A 23,152-nucleotide genomic window follows, 5' to 3' on the forward strand; every position below is an offset into this window, starting at 1 on the left:
TTTTGAGAAAACCATTTTTTGCCTTTAGGATGTCAGTTTGATATTCAAGTTCATGATTTTCATTCAAGAAGCATCTTAGTTTCTCAGTGAGATGATCGATCATAAGATGAAGGTCTTCAGTAGTAGGTTCAATGAAAATTACCTCATCAGTTTGATTGGCCATGAGACAGGTTTGGAATTTGGTCTCTGATTCATCCTCTTCATCAGAATCATTTTTCAAATCTTTCCAAGAGGCCATCAGCCATTTCTTCTTTTCTTTCTTGGCCTTTTCTTCTTTCTTCATCTTCGGACAGTCAAACTCGTAATGTCCAACCTCTTTGCAGTTGTGGCATATGATCTTGCTTAGGTCTCTTTTTAATTTTCTTGAACTGCCTCCTTTGCTTCGTTCTTTCAGCTTCATCATTTTCCTGAATTTCTTAGCAAAAAGAACAAACTTGTTATCAGATAAATTGTCATTAGATTCATCATTCAGGGACTCAGTGAATGATTTGAGAGTAATTCCTTTCCTTTTTATGTCATTTTTCAAATAAGGGGTTTCAAAAGCAAGTAAATTTCCTCTTATATCATCATATGTCATTTGATCAATGCCACTGCTCTCGGCTATAACTATAGCTTTATTTTCCCACTCTTTAGCGAGACTTCTCAGAACCTTCCTTACTAGCACAAGTTCAAAGTGAGTGATCCCCATAGCATCCAAGCCATTGATGATGACGTTGAATCTTTCAAACATTTCATCAATTGTTTCTCCTTCCTTCATAGAGAACATTTCGTATTCTTTGCTCAGTATGTCTATTCTGGTCCGCTTGACTAGGGTAGTGCCTTTATGGGTGACTTGAAACTTGTCCTAGATTTTCTTTGCTATTTTGCATCTAGATGCCCTTTGAAATTCCTCGAAACTGATAGCACAATTAAGCAAGTTGACAGCTTTGGTGTTGAGCTCTATTTTCTTTTTATCTTCATCATTCCACTTGGCTTCAGTCTTAGGAGTGACTGCTCCATATGCTCCAGTTTTGGTTGGAACTTGGGGACCATTAAGGATGATCTTTCAGATGTTGTAATCTACTGATTGAACAAAGATCTTCATTCTCTCCTTCCAATAGCTATAGTTCTTTCCATTGAAAAATGGTGGCCTGTTACTGGATTGTCCTTTTGTCAGAGTGTAGGCCACTACATTTGAACCATTGTTGTTCACCATTAGGACCTTTCCTCCAAGCTACAAAGCTTGATCTTTTTGAGACCAAGATTTGATAACAATTGATGGTTATCAGTGGCTAAAAGAAAGGGGGTTGAATCTTAGCTTCTTTTTCTGCTGAATATAAAAATTTCTTTTTCAAAGAACCTCAGGAGATATTTTTACTTTTGTCTCGTGACGAGTTGAAAGACATTTTCATTTTGTCTCCTGAGTAACAGAAACAGAAGTGAAGTAGAGAAGAAGGAATAACACCCAGATATATCCTGGTTCAGCTACTTAGTACCATGTAGCTTACATGCAGTCTCCATTACAATTGTGACGAAATTTCACTATCTTTAAATAGATTACAATTACCAATTCTTCCCTAGGATCTACCCAATCCTATCTAGGACAAATCTAAATTCTAACCCAATCTGAATTTGACTAGACCTTAATCTAGCTTTTAACCGCAAAGTACTGACCCAACTTGCAAGGGAATCCCATAGGATCATGAAACAAAATAGAAAGATGTACAAAGAACCTTTAAGACATCTTATGGTTTTTTCTCCTAGTTTAACTCACTGTCTTTTACCTTTCACTGGCTTTTTCTTACAAACTTCACCATGTTTGCCTTTTTCAATGAGACTCAGACAGATTAAACTGAGAAAAAAATATTAAATGAACTTTATGAAAGAGAAGAATTCAAACAATTTGGGTAGCTATGAGAATGAACTCTGTACTTTTTACTTACTCTCTTTATCTTCAACCCTTGGTCATTCACCCTTAATATAGAAGAGTGAAGTTTCTAAGGTTGAATCACGTTCAATCCTAACACTGTCTTCTTCTCCATCATCAGAAACTTGCAACAGCTTCAGCAGAGAGGAGAGAGAAAACTAACTCTGTTGCATGCAACTCACCGTTTCTCTCTCTCATCCTTTTTCTTCAAGCTTATTCAATCTTGACCGTTGAGCTTGACTTTGGCCCTAAGTTTTGATTTTGAGCGTTGATGTTCTTCTGACCGTGGTTGACCTCACCTTTTTCATGGTTGCTTCTTCTGTGCTTGAGACTTTGTTGATTTCCTTCTTCATTACTTAGTGTAGCACAAATGGAGGAAGATGCTTTTTGATATGGTCTGGCCGTGAGTGACCAACTTCTTGGTTATAGCACTTCCTTCTTGCTTCGTTTTGGCAACAATGATACGTGATTAGGAGGGAATTTTTATCATTTAGAGCTAAGGGACGGAATGATAATCTTGTCATATTCAAGGATCTAAATTCTAGAAAAATTGGGCCATGCCAGTCTTGGACATCAAAAAGACGAAGAGTCCGTCTCAAAAACAGTGATGCTGAAAGGGCAACAATTCATAAGGCCCATTGGGCTAAGGCAAGACAACAAGAAGCCCAATAAAGATTTTCAAATTCAATGGGAGGCATAATTTTTATTAATTTTTGAATTTTAGTCATTTATTTTTAATTTGTTTTGCTGTTAGAGTTTGTTGGAAGATTTGATTTACTTTTGATTTGTTTAATAGTATTTTTAGGGATTTTAGATTTAAATCAAACCTGATCTAATCTAATAAGATCAAAGTTAATTTAAATTAGTTATCATATCTTTAGGATTTTAAAATTTAAATCAAATCTGATTTAAATTAGTTATCTTATTTTTAGGAGATTTAAATTAAGTTATCTTATCTTATCTTTTAGTTAGTTTGTTAAGTGCCTATTTAAACACCTTTGGTGAGACAATTTACATAAATTTGATGAATAAAATTTCTTTAGTGCTTTATGCATGTTTTTTAGTGTGATTAAGTAAGGTGAATGATTTGCTTCGCTTGTTGCATGGAGAAGATTGAGTGATTCAATTTTCATCCCTCTGATCTAGGTTGTCAAGGACAAGTTCTTTGAAGGTCTAGTAGGGAACCCCTTCCGGTGACCTAGGTTGCTAAGAATAGATTTTTTAGAGGTCTAGTAGAAAAATAACCCCATTTATCTATCCTTTTATGTTTTTGTTGCGTCTTTTCTTCGTCTCTTTCTTATCCCTCTATCCTTTGTTCTAATTTTTTCTTATCAAACAAGCTTTTTGTCCTTCAAAGCTCCATAGCCTCTACACTTTTTTCTTTCTTTCTTTCTTTCTTGCTAAGTGAGTGATGTGATCAAAGTGAAGAAAGAGGAGAAAGAAGAGAGGACTTTTTGCCTTTCGGTGGAAGTTTCAATGGAATTAATTGAAATGAATTTGACATTCAAGTAACCAAAGTGGGAGTAACTGAATGAGATTTGTGGTCTCTTGGTTTATTTCTTTAATTCCTCATACTTGGTTTATGGGCATGTGATTGGGCTTGACTTAACTTTGATGAACCAAGGTGTATGGATTATTTGGGTCATGTTTTCAAAAGTTATTTTCCTGCATGCAACCATAACACAATCATATAAACACTTAATAATTCTTTAATAATATTTGTTCATCATTTTAATTGAATATTAGTTTTTCAAATTCAACAGAGATAAATTAAAAATATTTATTAAAATACTCATAGTTATTAAAAAAATATTATTAAAGTTTTAGTTTCTGTCTCTAAAAATTTTAGTCTTTTGTGTTCCTACTTTCTGGAGGTATTAAAGAAACTGAAATTTTGTGTCTCGAAATTAAATTTTAATTTTAATCTCTAACTCATAAACATAATACTAAATTTCAGCCTCTCAATCTCAGTTCTAATATCTAAAAATAAACACTATATCAAATTTTTTACTTGTATGTGTGCCTATTTTTAAAGATGAAAACGCTGATATATGTACCCTATCTTAGATATGCACTTGCTTCGTGGTTATCCAACCCTATGTGACACTCCAACCCTCCAAAGTCCTATCTATGTAGAAGTAAACATTGGTATATGATCGTTTGATGAGGTTCTAATAATCAAATCGAACCCTAGCAAGTTATCTTCCCCAATTTGAACCTTACCCAAAAAACTGAACCTTGTTAAATTTCATATAGTGTCAAGTGAACTCACGGTCAGAAAGAATAACGTCGTAACCCCCAGAATGTCTTTGCGCAGATTTAACTCTGCTACAAATGATGGAAGTCTCTTCAAGTTCGAAGAAGAGGAAGGAGAAGAAGCTCAACAGCAGATGCTTCTGTGGGAGGGAGGTTGCGTTGATGGAGTCTGGCATAATGACGGACCCTAATAGATGGTTCATCCGATGTATTCTATGGGCGGTAATGGCCAGGTGCTGTTATTGTTGAGGTGAAAATTTTATTTTTGAATTTTAATTGACATCTGGATGCGTTTTCTGTATTTTTTTCAGACAAGAGACTGCAAATACTTTGTGTAAGTGGATAAAATCGAAGAAAGATGAGAGAACCTAGCAAGATCTTTAGCTAAAAAAATTTGGAGCATTCTTATGCAAGGCATGAAGATGGATTGACTGTCACTGCAGTTGGAAAAAATAATCAAGCATCCTCAATGATGGTCAGAAAGATAGACAAATTTAGGGGTGAAATTAGGAGAATTAGAGTGTTACTTTCAACCATTATTTTAGGGGTAGCGTTTTGTTTATTTTGTGAGTTGTATTTGGTGATAAAATATAAGATTGGTATAATTTGGGATATTTGTTAATCATGAGATAAGTGAATTTTTTTTCTAATCTTGGCATGACATAATGTCTAAGTTATTCTAATGTTGTTCTGTTTTTTTTTTTTTTTTTCTGATACATTAACAATAACATAGACATCCATGTATGAGCAACTTGATGATATTTAATTTCTCAAATATTGACATAGACTCCCATGCTGTTAACTTGTTGTTGCCATTTAAATTGATTTTAACAAACTTCATCTCTAGCAAGAACATGTGCATGGCAAGAATAAGAACAATTCAATTGAACATTGCATTTGAAGTTAGTTAATTTTTGATTCTCAAAAATAATAGTTATCACATAAGCCAAAGAAGACAAGTGAGGAAGTGCATAATCCATCACAAAAAATTAAAACAAGAGTCTTATATCTAACATCACACCTTCAAAAGCAGCGTAACTAAGTCTACCTTTAAACAGACCATGAAAATTGCATAATAAAATACAAGATTTTTGTATCTCTCTTTAGTATACCAAAACAACAAAAGGCAAGCATAAATAGTCTACAAGCTATCTTGAGTACATGAAAATACAAAAATATAAGAGTCTATGAGTATCAAATTTCTCTTTTGTGAACATCCACAAACACATTAGAACACATAGTCTATGAAATTGAGGTTGAGTTACTGCTCTCGCTTGAGATACCATTTTTTGCTCCGCTTAATGCACCTATCCTGCCTCAACCTCTGTCTTGACCTCTACCTCTAATAGCTGTGCCGCGACCTCTAACACTTGTCATCACACAAGGTGTAGGCATAAACTGCATGAAACGTGTGGTTGTCTCCACCAATGTAACTAGCCTTCTTACATGGTCCTCTCTCAAACCGTCCTCTATGATTAATAGACAGAGTTATATAGATGGTGGTCATTCTTAGAAGTAAAATTAAATAATAAAATTTAAAAAAACATTGTCTATAACTGCAGCTAACACAAGCCCTCAACCAACTATTCTAACAATTCTCAAACATATAAAATTAATCACAGAGTTCGATAAAGGAATAGAATCAGTCTAACTAGTGGCAATGAGATATGAAATTAATCAAAAGTGACAATGATATACCTCTATTCTTCGCGAATCAAAAGGAGTCACGTCTTCGTTGTCGATAACGAAACGCCTAGTATGAGGCTCTACTCGTTAATCTATATAATATATAATTTATGTTTCTGTATCTATAAACTATCTTTACAATATATATTTATAGTACTTCAACACATTTGATACACAATTTTTTTCTTAAAAAATACCTAAAGAAAAGGATTTTCTTATTTTTAAGAATTAAATTGAATACCTCTTAGTTTAATTTTGATAAATCTTTGACATTTCAAAAGTTGTTTATTAAAACCAATTTTTTAAATAAAGACAAATTTTTAAAAATTACAACAACTATATTTAATGAATAAAAATAAAAATAAAAATGACAATAATCCATATTATATGATTTAAAGAATCAACGTTTTAAAATTTTATTTAGAAAATTCAAATAAATTTAATTTTTTATTATTTTATTTAAATAAAAAAACCTTAATCACACTATAGGGACTCGTCTCGTTCAAGAGAAGCAAAAAATTCCTAGTAATGCTCACATAGTCCTAAAAAAATATATTTAAATAAATTATGTACGAATTCATTCCCATCTTTATTTTTTATTTGCGGTAATATTAAAAAAAAGTTAAAATTTATTTTATTTCATATTTAATAATTATTATAATAATTAATAAAATAAAATAAATTTTAACTATTTTGATTAATTTTTTATTATTAAATATTTTAATTTTTTATTTTATTTATATTTTTTATTTGTTATTTTAAAATTTGGTAAATTAATAATCTAATGTATTTTATAAAGTGACTTGGGAATTGGGTTTATATATGTGTGTAGCATGTGGCAAATATAGCTATAACCATAGTAGCTAGAATCTCGATTTAACTCTTAAAATCTTCTGATATTACGATTTTAAATGAGTTTATCGATTTTACAAAATTTATACTAAGTCTGACGATTTTACGATTTAAATCTTGTTAAGATTTTACGTTTTACGTTCTTTATTTACTTTTCCGATTTCACGTAAAATCTCGATTTTCTCTACCTTGGCTATAACTGCTATGAAATCCATTGCAAGAGGAGTTTTAGTTACTTTAAATTACTTTTTTATATTCCTAATCAAATAAATTTTAAGGGTAAGAATGAAAGTGAAATTTGGATAATAAACTATGGAATCTTTATATGTGCTACTCTAAGACGATTTATACATAAAATTCTTTGGATAAATACACATAAATCGTCTCAAGCCAATGTACTTCTAAAGTTGTATATAAATCGTCCCATCCTAACATGAATTATATTTTTTAATCTATAGTCTACTATTCTAGTATGATTTACGTGCAAATATCCAACCCTCAACACCCTAGCATGATTCGTACAAAGTCATACCCCTAGCACCCTAGCACGATTTACGTGCATAAAAATAAGGCTCAATAGCCTAGGACGAAATATATATAAAGGCAAATCCTACTTACCTTCCCATGAGTAATGTTTCACTTGTTAGCTCTCATTGACGGCAAAGAACTTCTTGGAGATGAGGAAGCTTAGAGAAGAAGGGAACTAACGGTGGAGGAGGAGGAAGAATCTTTTTTGTGAACGGCAGAGCCACAGCCATGTAGGTACGGTACATGGAAAAGAGGGTGGCAGAGGACGGTGGTGGCAGCTGCTAATAGCAGCGGTTGAAGCTTTGGTAGGCAGCAAAGTGGGAAAGTGCAAGGTGGGTCCAAACAGTTTTGGTGGAAGATGGCGAGGAACGAAGGCGACATGTACCAATTGAAACGTATTGCGCGGGATTTATTGACGAAGAGGTTAGTTGTTAAATTGGTTTACAATGTATATAGTTGATAACGGTATTATATTGAGTTATATTAATCTAATTATGTTAATCTATATAGTTTGTAATTTTAGATATTTGTTAATATTTTAGGTTTAATATGCTTAGGAATGTTGTGGTTGTTGTGTGGTTTAAGGGTGAATTTGACTTTTGATATATGTTTTTGGTTATTATGCGTTGTTAAGTTATGATTGTATATTCTTGTTTTATCAGCCAATCCAGTGTGTAAAGAGCATTCGTAGGCAACAAAAGATGATAATGCATGACCGTATAATGCCGCACCTAGATGGTGCTGGATTACTACATGTTGCAAGGCTAAATGATCATTGGTTTAAGCTTAATAAGCCACTGATTAGTGCATTTGTGGAGCGATGACATCCAGAGACCCACACGTTTTTACATGTCATTTGGGGAGTGCACGGTTACTTTACAGGATGTGTTGATGAAGGTGACTCAGGAAAAACTTCCATGAAGCTGTGTTCTCACCCTCGACTAGCCTAAATGCAACTGGAAGGATGTTTGAGTTTCCATCTTGTGCAATCGCCATGAGTAAAGTACCACCGTACTTGCCATACAAATGAGTACCATCAATAGATATCAGTGACTTGCAATACTTGAAGGTCTCAACACATGGCGAAAACGTCCAAAACAATCGATGAAAGAACACCCTCGTTCCATTGACTGTATTACTAGACCTTACAGGTGAAGTACGCAACACTGCAGTAGTGCCTGGCATGTATATCTGAATCCCGATGATCCATCTCGGAATCAGGTTGTAAGACTCTTCCCAATCACCAATAATCTATGCAATCTCCTTCTGCTTAGCCATCCACACCTGCCTGTAATTGGGCTTGAAACCATATTTCGATGAGACCGCATTTTGCAATACTTTCACTAAGATTGTTGCATCGGCCATGACCAGCGATAGAATTGATTCATAGATGACATGATAATAAAGCTGCCTATGATCGATGGATATCTCGGTTGCAAGACATGTGTGTGGCCCTATTGTATTTTCGGACTTTCCAGTAGCATTTTCTCTGCCGCATAGTCACATGTATCAGCCAATTGCAGTCATTCCCAAACTGCACACACTTTCCGTGATACTTCAACTGATAGGACACAATCACCTTATACTCAACATCTCGATGAATATTATAACTCTTCACTGTCAGCACAGATTCCTCCTTACTTTGGAACTGTGCTGGCTGATTTGAAACTTCTCTGTGCCAAGCATACTATGCCCGTCTCCCTTGCGATCTCCCAACTCGTGTTGTATCTTCCTCACCATCAGTATCATCGCCAATATGGATGGTCCCGAATCTGACTCATCATCGCCTATAGCCTCAGCAAGTGGATCCCTATCTATGACCTCTATGAATGCTGGTGTACCATCCAATATCGGTGCTGCTCTGATTGCAGCTGTAAGCTCCTCGAAGGTACGCATATCACCCAACTCGTCTGCATTATCGGCCTAAACGGGCATATTTGCTGCAAATAATGGAGACAAACTATGTGCGGTGACATCGTGACCGGTTGGAATAGCGCTAGAACCACCTTCTAGCCCGACAGTTGGCGGATTCGGAGCAGATCCACCCGAGCTATCCTTCACATCAACCATTCTCGCAAACAACTCCATAGCCACCAATCTGAAAATCTAGATTGAATGTGAAATATAACACGAATGTCGTCATCGCCTAACATCTCATACTTTCCAAACTTAACATAACCTTGCCTAAGTGAGATAGGAATCTGAAAAAATAATTGCTTTACATATTTTTTACCGCACTATCCTAACTTTTGTAATATACTATTTTGTAAATTCCTTTAACTCGTTGAAGGATTTACGAACACTCCAACCTACTTTTTACTAGTGAACATTACACCTTCACTTGTGTTTTCATCAATTTTTTTCGGTGATGAACTAGCAAAAACACACTTTTAGCCATCTTCCAAAACCCTCAATTCAACTATGATTTGTTATACATCATACTCGTTTATTTATAGCCTCTTTAAGTACACAAATCGTTCTATGGTCATGAGCTTTATATTTTTTAACGTAAATCATCACATCCTAATGTGCCTTAGGGTATTTGCATATAAATCGTGTTAGGGTAACGTGTTTTATGTATTTACATGTAAATCGTGTTAGGGTGTGGACTTTAGGTTAAAAAACGTAATTCATGCTAGGGTGGGACGATTTATATACAACTTTAGAAGCACATTGGCATGAGATAATTTATGTACATTTGTCCAAGGAGTTTCATGCACAAAGCATCACAGGGTAGCATGTTTCATCCATTATCTAACACATATCACCTGTGACGATTTATATATTATATAGTTTAGGAGATGCACGTTTTAAAATTTTATTTAGGGGATTAGGTAAATTTGATCTCCTATTATTTTATTTAAATAAAAAAAACTTGTGATTAATAAAAGAGAAAAAAAAAAGCAATAAAACACAATATATTTAAATTTAAAGAAAGCTAGGAATTTATTAGAATATATTATTTTTAGTCATCAATTAATTATTAATGTTTTAAAATATAGGATAAAATTAAATATGTTATTAGATTGTTAGACTAAAAAAATTAAATTAATAATTAAATAATGACTAAAAACAATAAATTTTAATTTTCTAACTTTTTTTTTTTTTGGTTATATATCATGTAATATGAAAAAATTAGAAACCACAAGGAAAAAAAATGTTGTTCTAATTGGAAATCAAAGACATGAAAGGGAAAAAATATACTATTCGAATGTAGTTGACAGTTTTAATTCTTATAAATGGCAAATGAGTAAAAGTTAACAATATAAAGCTTTAAATCTAGCCAATTCATTAGTTTTCTTTTAACCACAAAAAATTCAGAGTCAAATAGAGAAGAGAGAAATAATAGGAAAATCGTTAACGGGTAATAGAAAATTCTTGACCAAGAAAAACCCAAAATGGACATCAACATCCCCTTGTTTGCGGTTCCCTTTTCTACAGAGACATGCCTTTTAGCCTTTAAATACTCCTAACTATCTTTCCTTCTCTCAAACCCGGAAAAAATACAACAAATTCCTATCTTCAGACACACAGGAGCAGGAGAAACAATATCTTTCTCTTCTCCTTAAGGTACTATTCTTTTTCTTCTACCCTTTTATTTTTAAATTGTTATTAGTTTCTCTAACAATTCAATGCATTCCACGAGTGACTCTCAATCCTCGTGTTCTAACATTCTTCTAACTATTGGTAGCTAAATCTTTGCTTAAATTGACACACAAAACTATGGAAAAAAAAAAAAAGACACAACGCTATTAACATATTTTTTTAGGGTTTGATTGATTTCTGCTATTTAATAATTTTTTGAAACTAATTTTGCACAATTTGGCACGGTGAGTTTTCATGATCTCGATGGTGGTAGGTATGTAATTAACCAAATGGTAATGTTAAGAAGAGAAAGTAACTTTATCTAACTTAACAATTAACATCTATAGTTTTTATTTATAATTATACATTTATTATATTATTATTATTTAATATTTTATTAGAAATTAAAAAATATAAAATAAAATAAAATACAAAATAACATACATATACCAAACTCAAATATTACCTAAATACATATACAATTTAATTTATTTTTAATTTATATTTTATATTTTAATATATATTTCATCTGAAAACTAATTTTGTGTTACCTCGAAATCGGAAACAGGCGTCTGAAGATATGGGGTCTGGTGGTCATTCTGCCGGGAAGAGGAAGTCAAAAACATTATCATCAAGAAAAGAAGGAGAAGTTTTGAAGAGAGCACCTCACACAAAACCACCCTTCACTCTCGGCGAACTCAGAAAAGCAATTCCTCCACATTGCTTTAAACGCTCCGTCGCTCGCTCATTCTCCTACGTCTTCTTCGACCTCACCATAGCCTCAATTTTCGCCTATGTCGCCATCAACTACTTCTGGAATCTTCCACACAACCTCTCCTTCTTGGCTTGGCCTTTGTACTGGTTCGCCCAAGGCGCCGTCATGACCGGCGTCTGGGTCATTGCACACGAGTGCGGCCACCATGCCTTCAGCGACTACCAATGGTTAGATGACCTTGTCGGCTTCATTCTCCATTCTTTCCTTCTCGTCCCTTACTTTTCCTGGAAGCACAGCCACCGTCGCCACCATTCCAACACCGGATCCGTCGACCGCGACGAGGTGTTCGTCCCAAAGCGAAGATCCAGCATCCGTTGGTACACAAAGTATCTTAACAATCCCGTAGGAAGAACCATCACACTATCAGTTACTCTCTTTTTCGGGTGGCCTCTGTATCTCGCTTTCAATGTTTCCGGAAGGAAGTACGATCGATTCGCCTGCCACTACGATCCGTACGGTCCGATTTACTCCGATCGCGAGAGGTTTCAGATATTCTTGTCGGACGTCGGTGTCCTGGCCGCGTTCTATGGCATTTACCGACTGGTCTTAGCTCAAGGCCTTGTTTGGACGCTCTGTGTTTATGGAATGCCGTTGGCGGTGGTTAACGCACTTTTGGTGCTAATTACTTACTTGCAGCACACGCATCCTTCTTTGCCTCACTATGATTCCAATGAATGGGAGTGGTTTAAGGGAGCTTTGTCAACAATAGATAGAGATTATGGATGGATTTTGAATAAGGTTCTTCATCACATCACTGATACGCATGTTACGCATCACTTGTTCTCTACAATGCCACACTATCATGCAATGGAAGCAACCAATGCTATTAAACCAATTTTACGAGAATACTATCAGTTTGATGGCACTCCAATTTACAAGGCCCTATGGAGAGAGGCCAAAGAGTGCATGTATGTTGAGCCTGATGATGATAGCGACAACAAAGGTGTTCTTTGGTATAATAAGCTTTAAGTGTGAGGAATTTACTTTTTTGTTCTTGTATCGCTATAGTAGTTGGCTGGCCTCTTCTTAATTCTGAAGAGACATTTTGTAACTTTTTTATTTTTTTATTTTTTTTTCTTATTCAGTGATTATATTATTGGTGAACTTTGATTAAAGAAACAAAGTTGGCAGAAGAACAATTTGTTATGACAAATGAAATACTTTTGCAAAGCATTTGCCCATATGTATTTTATATGTATTGGATTTAAATTAAATATATTCAAGAGAAATTTTTTGGGACTAATAATTTTTAATATTTTTTATTAGTATAAGTATTAAATTATCTTTAACAAATAAATTTTATTAATTTATATGTGTAAATTATATTGATTCATGTGTATAACTTTTGATAAATATAGATGCAGATTATATACTTTTTATATATAAAATTTCTACAAATATAAATACAAATTATTATTGACTAAATACTAACATAAAATAATATTTGTTAATCATATATTATTCTTCTATATTCAAATCTATTGTTTTAGATCACTTAACAGCAAATATGAAATGCTAATAATACATCTTTTAGAAAATGATAGTTGAACAACTTATTTTTATACATTTTTTTCCTTAAAATATAGAAATTAAAACACCGAAAATCTCATAATTGAAATTTGTTCTAGTGTGTATAATACAAATATACAAGAGAAATATCCACCAATTTGCTGAGAGTGTATCTGAATTAGACGGCCAAAAAGGAGAATGGGAAGAGTGGCTAAAAAGCTGATGAAGTTGAAAAGAGAGTTGAGGTTATGAAAGAAAATTCAATTACCTGGTGGACTCCAAGCAGATATTCATCGTGATTCATGATTCATAACCCTCTAAAACCCCCCAACATATAGACAAAAGTGTAATAGGTAGTGCCATGCACGACCCAATAAAAATTTCACAATTTTCACATTGAAGTTTATCTTAAATTTCAATTATATCATTATTCATATAATAAACATCAATAATTTATCATAATTTTTGCCAACTTATTATGGGTTTTGAATCTCCACCATGATTGTATTCTACTGTACTATAAAATATGAACTTTAAATATTATTTATTTTTATCTATTTGTTACCCAATTAGCGGAATAAAAGAGGACTTTTGTGTCCAAATTAAGTGGTTAATGATACAATGGAATATAACCTATCCATCATACAGGAATATATTTTTTGAAAAAATATTATTCGTAACTCAAATATTCATAATATTCTATAAAAATATAGTTGTTATTAATTAATTATATATTTAAATTATTTTTTAATTAATAAATAATATAAAAAATACATGTCGTTAAAAAAATATTAATTTTAAAATAATATTTATTATAAAACATATGCGCGTAGTAAAATTATATTTTTTGTGTTTATAAAAAGTTTGATTATGCTAATGTAAAATCATTTGATTATTGTTATGGATTCAGGTGGGGCTCGGTCCTAAACTTGGCCCAAGACGCCTCACAAATCCAATAAACGAGAAAGATAAGACATACTCATTCACATTAGGACTGGCAATTTATATCTTATTTGCGGGTATCCAACCCAGTTCAACCTGTTCGAATAGGGTAGGCTATCCGACCCGCTGCGGGTAGAGTAGGGTACGATCTGGATATGCTTACGGGTAGGGTAGGGTACGGGTTTAGGGTGTACCCTATCTTACCCTATCCGCACCTCATATATAACACATATTTTATAAAAATTAGGTATATAGTGAAGAAAGTGAAAGTTGAACCCACAACCTTTTTTACGTAATGACTTACAATAAATGAATAACCACTAAAATTAGTTAGTTAATTTTTTTTTTTTTACCAAAGATATGAGATTCGAACTCGCAACCTCTTAATTGAGTATGGGGAGACTATGCCATTTGAGTTATTACTCATTGGCAATTAGTTAGTTAATTTAGTAATTTAGAGTATTAGTTTTTTATTTTTTATGTTATTAATATGTATAAAATTTGAAATGATTGAATTTTATATTTACTTTGAAAAAATTTAATATTTCTGTAGGTAGGATAAGGTAGAGTAGGATTTAGAATTTTAAAGTGCGAATAAGATTAGGGTTAAGGTAAGGTCTATCCTACCTTACTCATTACCAGCCCTAATCCACACTCCACAGCTACATTTTAAATTTAAACCTAGATCTCTTTGAAACCGAGACTTGAAGCTAGTGACAGAATCTCCTATCTCACAAGGAGTTGCACAGGGATTCGAATTCTGACTAAGCTTAGGAGGTTATAAAATTCATAATATTAGTGATTGTACGTGTGTATAGATGTGTAGTGTAAAAGACTGAAAAAAAAAAAAAAAAAAAAAAAAAAAAAAAAAAAAAAAAAAAAAAAAAACCTTAGATCTCCCTAGAGACATGATCCTCCAAACCATCACATAGGGAATTAGGCGCTATTATATTACAAAGGAGACTAGCTCACTTTTTTGAGACTTGGTAACATTTCAACTAATAAACTCGTTATGTTCCGGTCATAATTGGCTATTAATTAAAATATTATGGTGATTTTTAACTTATAAGTTATAACCACTCTTAATTTAATATATCCATAATATTAACGATATATAAGTAAGAATCTGTGAGTTATTTTTTATTTTTATTCTTTATATATATACATTATACCAAAGAAAAATAGACTTCGCATTAAGTAGATGAATAAAAAAATTTTAATAAAAATTTCGAATTCAATTAATACAAATTAATATACATAAGTACATATACAATATTCAAAAACTTCAATAGATCATAAATACACAAAAATCTGTCTTTCAAATTATAGATATACACAGTGATTTTATATGCAATGAGAAGAGACCACCAAGATTAAATTAGCCACTTTGAAGGAGTAGAACTCACCAGATCAATTTGGTTTGTAATACTTTTACTATCAGAATGTCACGTTTCCGGCTGTACTACTTTAATAACGAGGATATTATTACGACGACTTCTATATACTTAATAATAAGAGTTATTTATACAAATACTTACAAACATTACAATCACGACTCCTATCCCTCTTTACAAAAATATAATGATAAAAGCGAGAAAAAATAATAATTAAGTTAATACAACAATATCGTTAAAGCAAAAACGCAATAAACTCTTCCTAATCTTCTTCGTCTGTTTCTTGAAAAGATAAGGTTGTAGGGGGTGAGAACCTAATCACATTGTCTCACCGGAGGAGTTCCGGAATTGTCAAAAGAAGATACATATAAAAAAAAGTTGTTTTCAATAGCAGTGATGATCGTTCGTCTTATTAACCTTTTTGAAAATCAACAGTTAATTATCTAAAATCCACAGTTAATTATCTAAAATCCAAAACTCATATTTTTCTTATAAAAATCTTAAAAGTTACCTAGACTGTATGAATGACCAATCTTAAAAGTCTATTTTTCTGTATTTGCATAACAGCAGATAGAAGCAAATATGCAACATGCTGGGAATATAGCTGTGCACCGGTTTGATAGACGAAATGAGGTATTTGAGGTGCACGAAATGACTAGCAGAAAGGTGTTGGTAGTTGATATTGCGCGACAGACGTGTGACTGTGGGCACTTTCAGGTAGAACAACTACCATGTCGCCATGTTATTGCTTGCTGTGCTAACCAGCGTCTCGATTGGCAGTTGTATGTGCATGATGTGTACAAGATTACAGAGGTTCGTAAGATCTATAGGTTTGATTTCACACCATTAGGCAATCCAGAGACATGGCCGACTTATCAGGAACCTACATTATTGCTCACTAATCCCACCTTGAGACGAAGGTCTAAAGGTCATCCCAAATTGACCCGATACCTTAATGAAATGGACTCACGCAACATGCGTGGTTCTCGGATATGCCGTCTCTGTGGTGCTCAAGGTCATAGTCGGAGTCGATGTCCTCAGCGTGCAGGAGCGAGCGGTGTTGGTGACAATGGTGGTCCCTAGATCTTTGTTGGTCTTTGTGTTTGCCAATTAATTTTTCTGATGTTCGTCGTGTTTATATTTTTAAATTTGGGTTTATCCATTGATGTTTTTGATGTTTTCAATGTTAGGTTAATATTATCATCACTCGGTTTGTAGGGTGCCATTCGACACACTCGAACGACAATAACAGAGCAACGATGTCACACACCTCAAGGTGTCCATGTAACTTGTAGGGTATGATCAATCCTTCGTACGGCCGCCACTCAAATTGCCACATATTATTAGAAAATTAGAACCATAATATTAATGTTTGGATACGGGAATGACACGAACACTAAATATTTAACTCGTCCATGTAGTCTACTTCCTGCCTAAAAGTCGCTGTAGTCTTCGATAACACGCTGTGATCCGTTCGGAATGACTCCACTTGAAATATGGTTCATTGAAAAAATTAAAAACGGTTACCGTCAAACAAATATGCTGATTCAATATAATGCAGGACTAAAATAAGAACTATTACCTCATGGCAACTGGTATATCTCTGCCGGTGGAAGGGACTGTCTCGATATGGGCGCAATACACGGCAGTCGCTCCCATGTCCAAACAAACAACAAATTAAGAGGGCCATCCATCTCCTTAGTATCATACCGTGATGCACGGTATAGTGCCCTGTAAAGATGTGCGAGACATGCTGACCCCCAACTATAAGTATGGATCCGCTCGAAATCGCGAAGCAACAGTAAATATTTTGCGTGGGCATATGCGGTCGACTTATCCGTGAATAGGGTCGAACCCAACAAACAAAAAATCTGGCATCTGACATATCTCTTAATAGACTCCTCAGTGTCCAATGGCTCTGCGTCTCTGATACGCCGAACCTAACCCAACTTTATATAAGATTTCGAAGAACTACTGACAACTGGTTCGCGACCGAATATTGCGATGCTCTAGCTCTATAGGAAGTCGTTACTACTATCTGTCCAGCCGTTCACAGGCTCTCCATCAATGGGTAGGCAAAATATATGAGCGATATCTTCCAGTGTCACAGTAACCTCACCTACTGGCAATACAAAGATATGAGTTTCTAGCCTCCACCTTTCCACCAGAGCAGCTAATAAGGAGTAAAATCCTCTTATCACCCCAATCCTAGAAACGTGGTAGAATCTCGTGGAGCGTAAGTAGTTTTCGACCATCGAATTCCACATCTGCGGCAGATCCAATTTAGGAACCATCAAATTCTTGTTAGGCTGGTTCAACAAAAATATATTTATTAGTTTAAATAAATAATAATTATTACAAATAAATAATTATTTATAATACTAATTGACATCAATATAAATATTTTTATTTCTAATCATAATTAAAAAACATTTAATTCTTTAAATATTATAAATAAATATTTAATAGTCAATTTTGAAATATAAATATAAATAATTTTAATTTTTGAAATTAAATAAAATATTTAATAATATTTATTTATTAAAATATTTATTTTTGCAATATTTAATAATAACATATTTTATAAATATTCACATATTTATTATAATATTTATTTATTAAAATATTTAATAGATATTTGCATATTTATTTTCAAAAAATAAAAATATTTATTTAGTTATTAATATTTAAATTATTTATTAAAATATACAGAAAAATAATTCCATTATAACAAAAAAATTCAACAAAATTATATATTCACATTTATATAAAATAAAATATAATTATATTAGACAAATAAAAATTTTATTCAAAAATATTCATAAAATATCAAAAAAATAATACTAAAATAACAATACTATATTTTTATATACTAACAATAACAAAAATTAAAAAATTTAAATACATAAGAAAATAAAATTATCAACTTACATAAATTGAATGATTCAAATAATTGATAATATATTTTTCGGTGTCGTATAATTACTTATCATTTTTAAAAATCACTAGAAACTAATAATTTATATAATTTTTTTTCTTTCAATATACTACTCACACTACTATTACTAACACTGCTAACACTAACACCCTGTTCTTTCTGGGTGCATATACTATTAACATACTCCTTTCATTTTCTTTTGCTAAGAAGCCACACTATTGATGCATGAATGGGTCACAAAGAAGGTCAATTTATAGAGCTTCATTGCTTTGTCGCTGGTTATCGGGGTGGGAGCTGTCCCCTGCATACAGACTACCGGCAACACATCTCCATGTTGTTGTAGGCTCCTCGAAAACGTGCGAAAACCTGCAACGCTTCACGGATTTCAGGGCAATATGCCCCCCGCGTGTTGGTAGTGCGCCCTGCCACCTGTCTGCGACCGTTAGATCATCACGCTCCTCGCGTGTTGCCGGAGAACTACCACGCTGCTGACGCTCTCCCTGCCACCATGCCCTGCCCTTACGTGTTGAACCTGACACCCACAAAGCGGCAAAACATCTTCCTCCCCAATGGTAAGCAAAAACACCAATGTAAATTTCATATGAAAAATAATATCTAACTCATGGCTCTTACTTATTTTTTATTTTGGTGATTGTTGAAAAAAAAAAATTTTTGGTAGAACCAATTATAGAAATAATAGTAAAAATCTTAAGGATTAAGTACGACTTTGATCCTTAAAATAGGGGTTGAAAATTTTTTTGTCCCCAACTTTTTTTTACTTATAAAATCGTCCTTAAAGTTTAACTTAGTTTTAAAATCGTTCTTTTTACCAAATTTTTTATTTTTATTACTAAATTATCTCTAAATAAAAAATATAAAAAAAAGAAAAAAGAAAATGGGAAAAGGGAGAAATGGGGAAGGGAATCACGTTTATAGGGTGAGGGGTTGTTTCCAAAGAAAAAGAGGTGAGGGAAAAGGGGAAATTGGGGAAGGGAATCGCCACCGCCGCCGTTGCTTTCTCATCGCTGCTCCTCATCGCCAAATCTCGCCGTTTCCTTTCTTCCTCAGCACACACTCACACTAATGATAAGAGATGAGAGAGCAGAGGGGGAGAGGAAGAGAAGAGAGGAATGGAGACGTTGAGCTGAGGGAGACCGCATCCAGCTCGCCACGCCCTACTGTCATCGGTCGCCATCGAGCCATGTCCCGTCGTCGCCGCTGGAGTGAGGTCACGTCGACGCCAGCAGCTCCGTGAGGTTGGATGGTCGTCGATCAAGGACGAACCCAGTAGCAACAATGAGGGGACACTTGCCCCCACGGTGTTTTTATTTATTTAAAATATATATATATATATATATAATATGTGTCTCCACTTTAATTTTAAATGACTCCACTACAAATAAATTAAACTCAATTAGCTAAAGTTCTAAATTTAATTTTTTATTTCTCTATCATTTTGCCTATTATTTAACTTAATCAAATATAATTCTTATGCTGTCACTTCTTTATTCCCTTGAACCCTCTTCTTATTTTTATATTTTTAACTTTTTTTCTATTTCTTGTCTAGTGGTCATCTTCTCTTCATCAAAAAATAAATTTTAAATTCTCTATTTTTTTTATATAACTCTCAATGACTCTATATATCTTCCGATTTCATTGTTTCTCTTTTTGATATTTTCAATTGCAAATTTTAATTCAAACAATTATAGTTTAGGTATTAATTTAATGTTTTATTTTCTTTGTGACTTTATATATTTTATTTTATTCTCGATTTATTCATCTTTATTACTTATTTTTTATTTTTTGTTCTATTATATGTACCTATGTTGCATATAAAATTTTAAAATGAATTGATTAATTTACTAATTTAAAATATATTTTTTATTTTTAGAAATAGTAATAAAAAAATATTTTAATTACAATACATAATTAGACAGATACATAAAATCTTCCATCTAACATTATATTAAAATTAAATTAAAAAATATATAACAAATTTAATTATTTTAAAAAGAAAGAAAGAAAAAAATTATAAATTATGTTTCTATTATTTTATATAAATATATTTTTTATATACAGATTTAATTTTTTTAGTATTTATATATAATTCTAATTTCAAGTTATAAATACTAGTGTATTATTAGGCGCTAATGTGCCAATTAATTCAATCTTTTATTATTAAATGTGTATAAAAAAATTAGTTAGAATAATAGGTTATCTATAATTTAATTAAAATATTTTAAGTTTAAGTTTTAAAAATAAAAAATATTTTTTTATAAATTATATATAATGAATAGTATTTTAAGAATAAAAGTGTTCACTAACTCTTTTTAATTTTTATATCTCCATATAATTAATAATATTTAACAATATTTATTTTAGTATATATATTTTTGCCCTATTCCTAAAATTATTCTTCTAGTTGTTGTTGTTCATTATTGTTGATTCTATTTCTATTTTCTGCTTCTGCTTTTGTTTATGCCATTGCGCTTCTGGTTAATTTTGGGGAAGAAGGATGAAGAGTATTTTCATGTGAAGGACGATTTTTAAACTAAGTTAAATATTAGGGACAATTTTATAAGGAAAAAAGATTAGGAAGAAAAAAATTTTCAACCCCTACTTTAGAAATCAAAATCGTATTTAACCAAAATCAAAATAATAATTAGAAGTAAATAAAGTGCCGCATAAAAAGAAATGTTTCAACAAATAAAATAAATTTCATTTTTTACTAAAACATCATGTAGATAAAATATGATATGAAATGAAAAAAAAAATATAAATTTCTTTTAAATTATATAAATGTGTAAATATAATAGGAAAAGTCTAAAGGACCAGCAACGTTATTAAATTCTGGTCATCATGTAATTAGCAAAAAAAAATGAGTAATTCTACATTATTGGATGAAATCTCACACTATTAAAAACATCATTAATAATTAGTTGATGACTTTAAATCATAAAGGTTACTGATTTCCTAATACTCTTTAATATAATATTTATTTTATTATTTAAAAAAATTTGGAAAAAGGCACTGAGGAGAAAGTGCAACGGCCTGAACAGCAAACAACTGAACATGAAATCACGTCCATTTACAAATGAAGTCAAAGTCAGAGCCACAGTCGTGCGCTTCGTTTTGATTGGTTGGTTATTGCACGTCGCCACGTGGTATGTGATTAGGTCTCTGAAACAATTGGATGTGGTGTGGTCCATGGTGGACCCCATATCTGCCGGCACCAATCTCGTGTGGTTGTGTGTTTGATCTCAGAAAAGATCACACGGTTGGCATTGCCATAATTATGATAAAAGACTTGTCAGCAAGTACATAGGAATATCCTCCCCCTGTCTACAACCCTTCATCCTTCTCTTTCCCCTGTTGTTCTTACCCACTGTTTGAATGCGAAAAAACAAATAGATGAACAAAAAAAATATTGCTTGTGTTTGAACAAATAGAAAATGAAATGAAAAGAAAAGAAATAAAAGCAGTAAATGACAATAAAATAAGGTGAAAATTCATATTCTTCATGTAAAGTTCATAATTAAGAGTTATCATATCATAATTTAATTAAATTTATCAAATTATTCAATTATTTTTAATTATTAATTTTATATAAAAATAATTATACTTAAGTTTTCATCATAAAATAAATCCGAGATTTTATATCTATTGTTATTATTAAAATTATAAAATTTATATTGCAGTTAGTTATCTTTAAATAAACATATAGTAGGTGTTAGTTTTTTATTATAAATTTATAATAGAAAAATACTATCTATATATTAAATATTCCTAATATTTATACAAAAATATGATTATTATTAATTAATTGTGTATTTAAATTATTTTTTAATTAACAAATATAAAGAATACATGCTTAGTTATTAAAAAAATTAATGTCAAAATAATATTTATTATAAAGAATGTACACACAACGAATAATATTTCGTAGGATGGTTGTTGTTTATTAAAACTAACATTTTTTTTACAATTTTCTTAACACATTCATTATATTACTCTTTTTCTTTTATAAATGGGATATAATTGTAAATTTAATATATTTTATCCAAATTTCTTAAGCTTATATAGTTTTATATAATTGTAAACAAAATTTTTTTTTAGCGACTCAATCAAAAGGCGGCGTTTTAATAAAATGTCTTTACAGCCTTAGCGCGCGTTAGTAATATACTTTTTATATTAATTTTTAAATTTAATTATTTAACTGTTACCAACGATCTTCAAGTTGTAAAAAAAATTAACGGCATGGAATCATATCATATCTGTAGAAAAATTTTATCAAAAAGTTTAGAAAATCAGCACTTTTATTAAAATATAACAAGCGTTTAACTAATAAAAAAAAAGTGAATAATTTTATACTATTAGATAAAATTTCATACTATTAAAAATATCAATAATGACTAATTAATAACTACAAATTATAAAACTTGTTGAGTCTAACATTTCTCAAATTTTACTAAAGGTTAGGCTGTTGATAAATATGACCCCTCAAAAAAATTTTTTCTATTTTACGAACGACCGTCATTAACAAGCCGGCCAAGAGGGTGTAGGTATGACCTTTGGTAATATATCAGAGTGTAGTGGTGATTGTATCATGTGGATCTTGTGATACTCCTTTTTTATTTTTCAGTCAATTATACTTATATTTAGAATTTTTTAAAGTAAATTTTATGGTGCCTATTAATTCACGTCTAAATTTTGTCTAAATTTTTTTATAATAAATTTTAAATATTTAAAAATAATTTATTTTTATATTTTTAAATTAAATA

General features: G+C 31.9%; 1 protein-coding gene and 1 pseudogene across 2 annotated transcripts; both read left to right on the forward strand.

The window, feature by feature from the left end:
• The first annotated feature begins 10,711 nt into the window (after positions 1-10,711).
• On the forward strand, positions 10,712-12,758 carry LOC107616829 (delta(12)-fatty-acid desaturase FAD2 pseudogene; annotated as a pseudogene). Its single transcript, XR_015899785.1, has 2 exons — positions 10,712-10,798; positions 11,382-12,758. The product of XR_015899785.1 is annotated as a delta(12)-fatty-acid desaturase FAD2 pseudogene (transcript).
• A 3,257-nt stretch (positions 12,759-16,015) lies between these two features.
• LOC148543866 (uncharacterized) lies at positions 16,016-16,516 on the forward strand. Its single transcript, XM_088498747.1, has one exon. It carries the CDS (start codon positions 16,016-16,018, stop codon positions 16,514-16,516), a length of 501 nt encoding a protein of 166 aa, XP_088354873.1.
• Positions 16,517-23,152: the final 6,636 nt, after the last annotated feature.

Source organism: Arachis ipaensis, chromosome B9 (assembly GCF_059453495.1).
Source record: "Arachis ipaensis isolate K30076 ecotype BB chromosome B9, ASM5945349v1, whole genome shotgun sequence".
In the NCBI taxonomy this organism is placed as follows: domain Eukaryota; kingdom Viridiplantae; phylum Streptophyta; class Magnoliopsida; order Fabales; family Fabaceae; genus Arachis; species Arachis ipaensis.

Coding starts and splice junctions, on each gene's coding strand:
- LOC148543866 (XM_088498747.1), top strand. CDS start 16,016: ATGCAACATGCTGGGAATATAGCTGTGCACCGGTTTGATAGACGAAAT.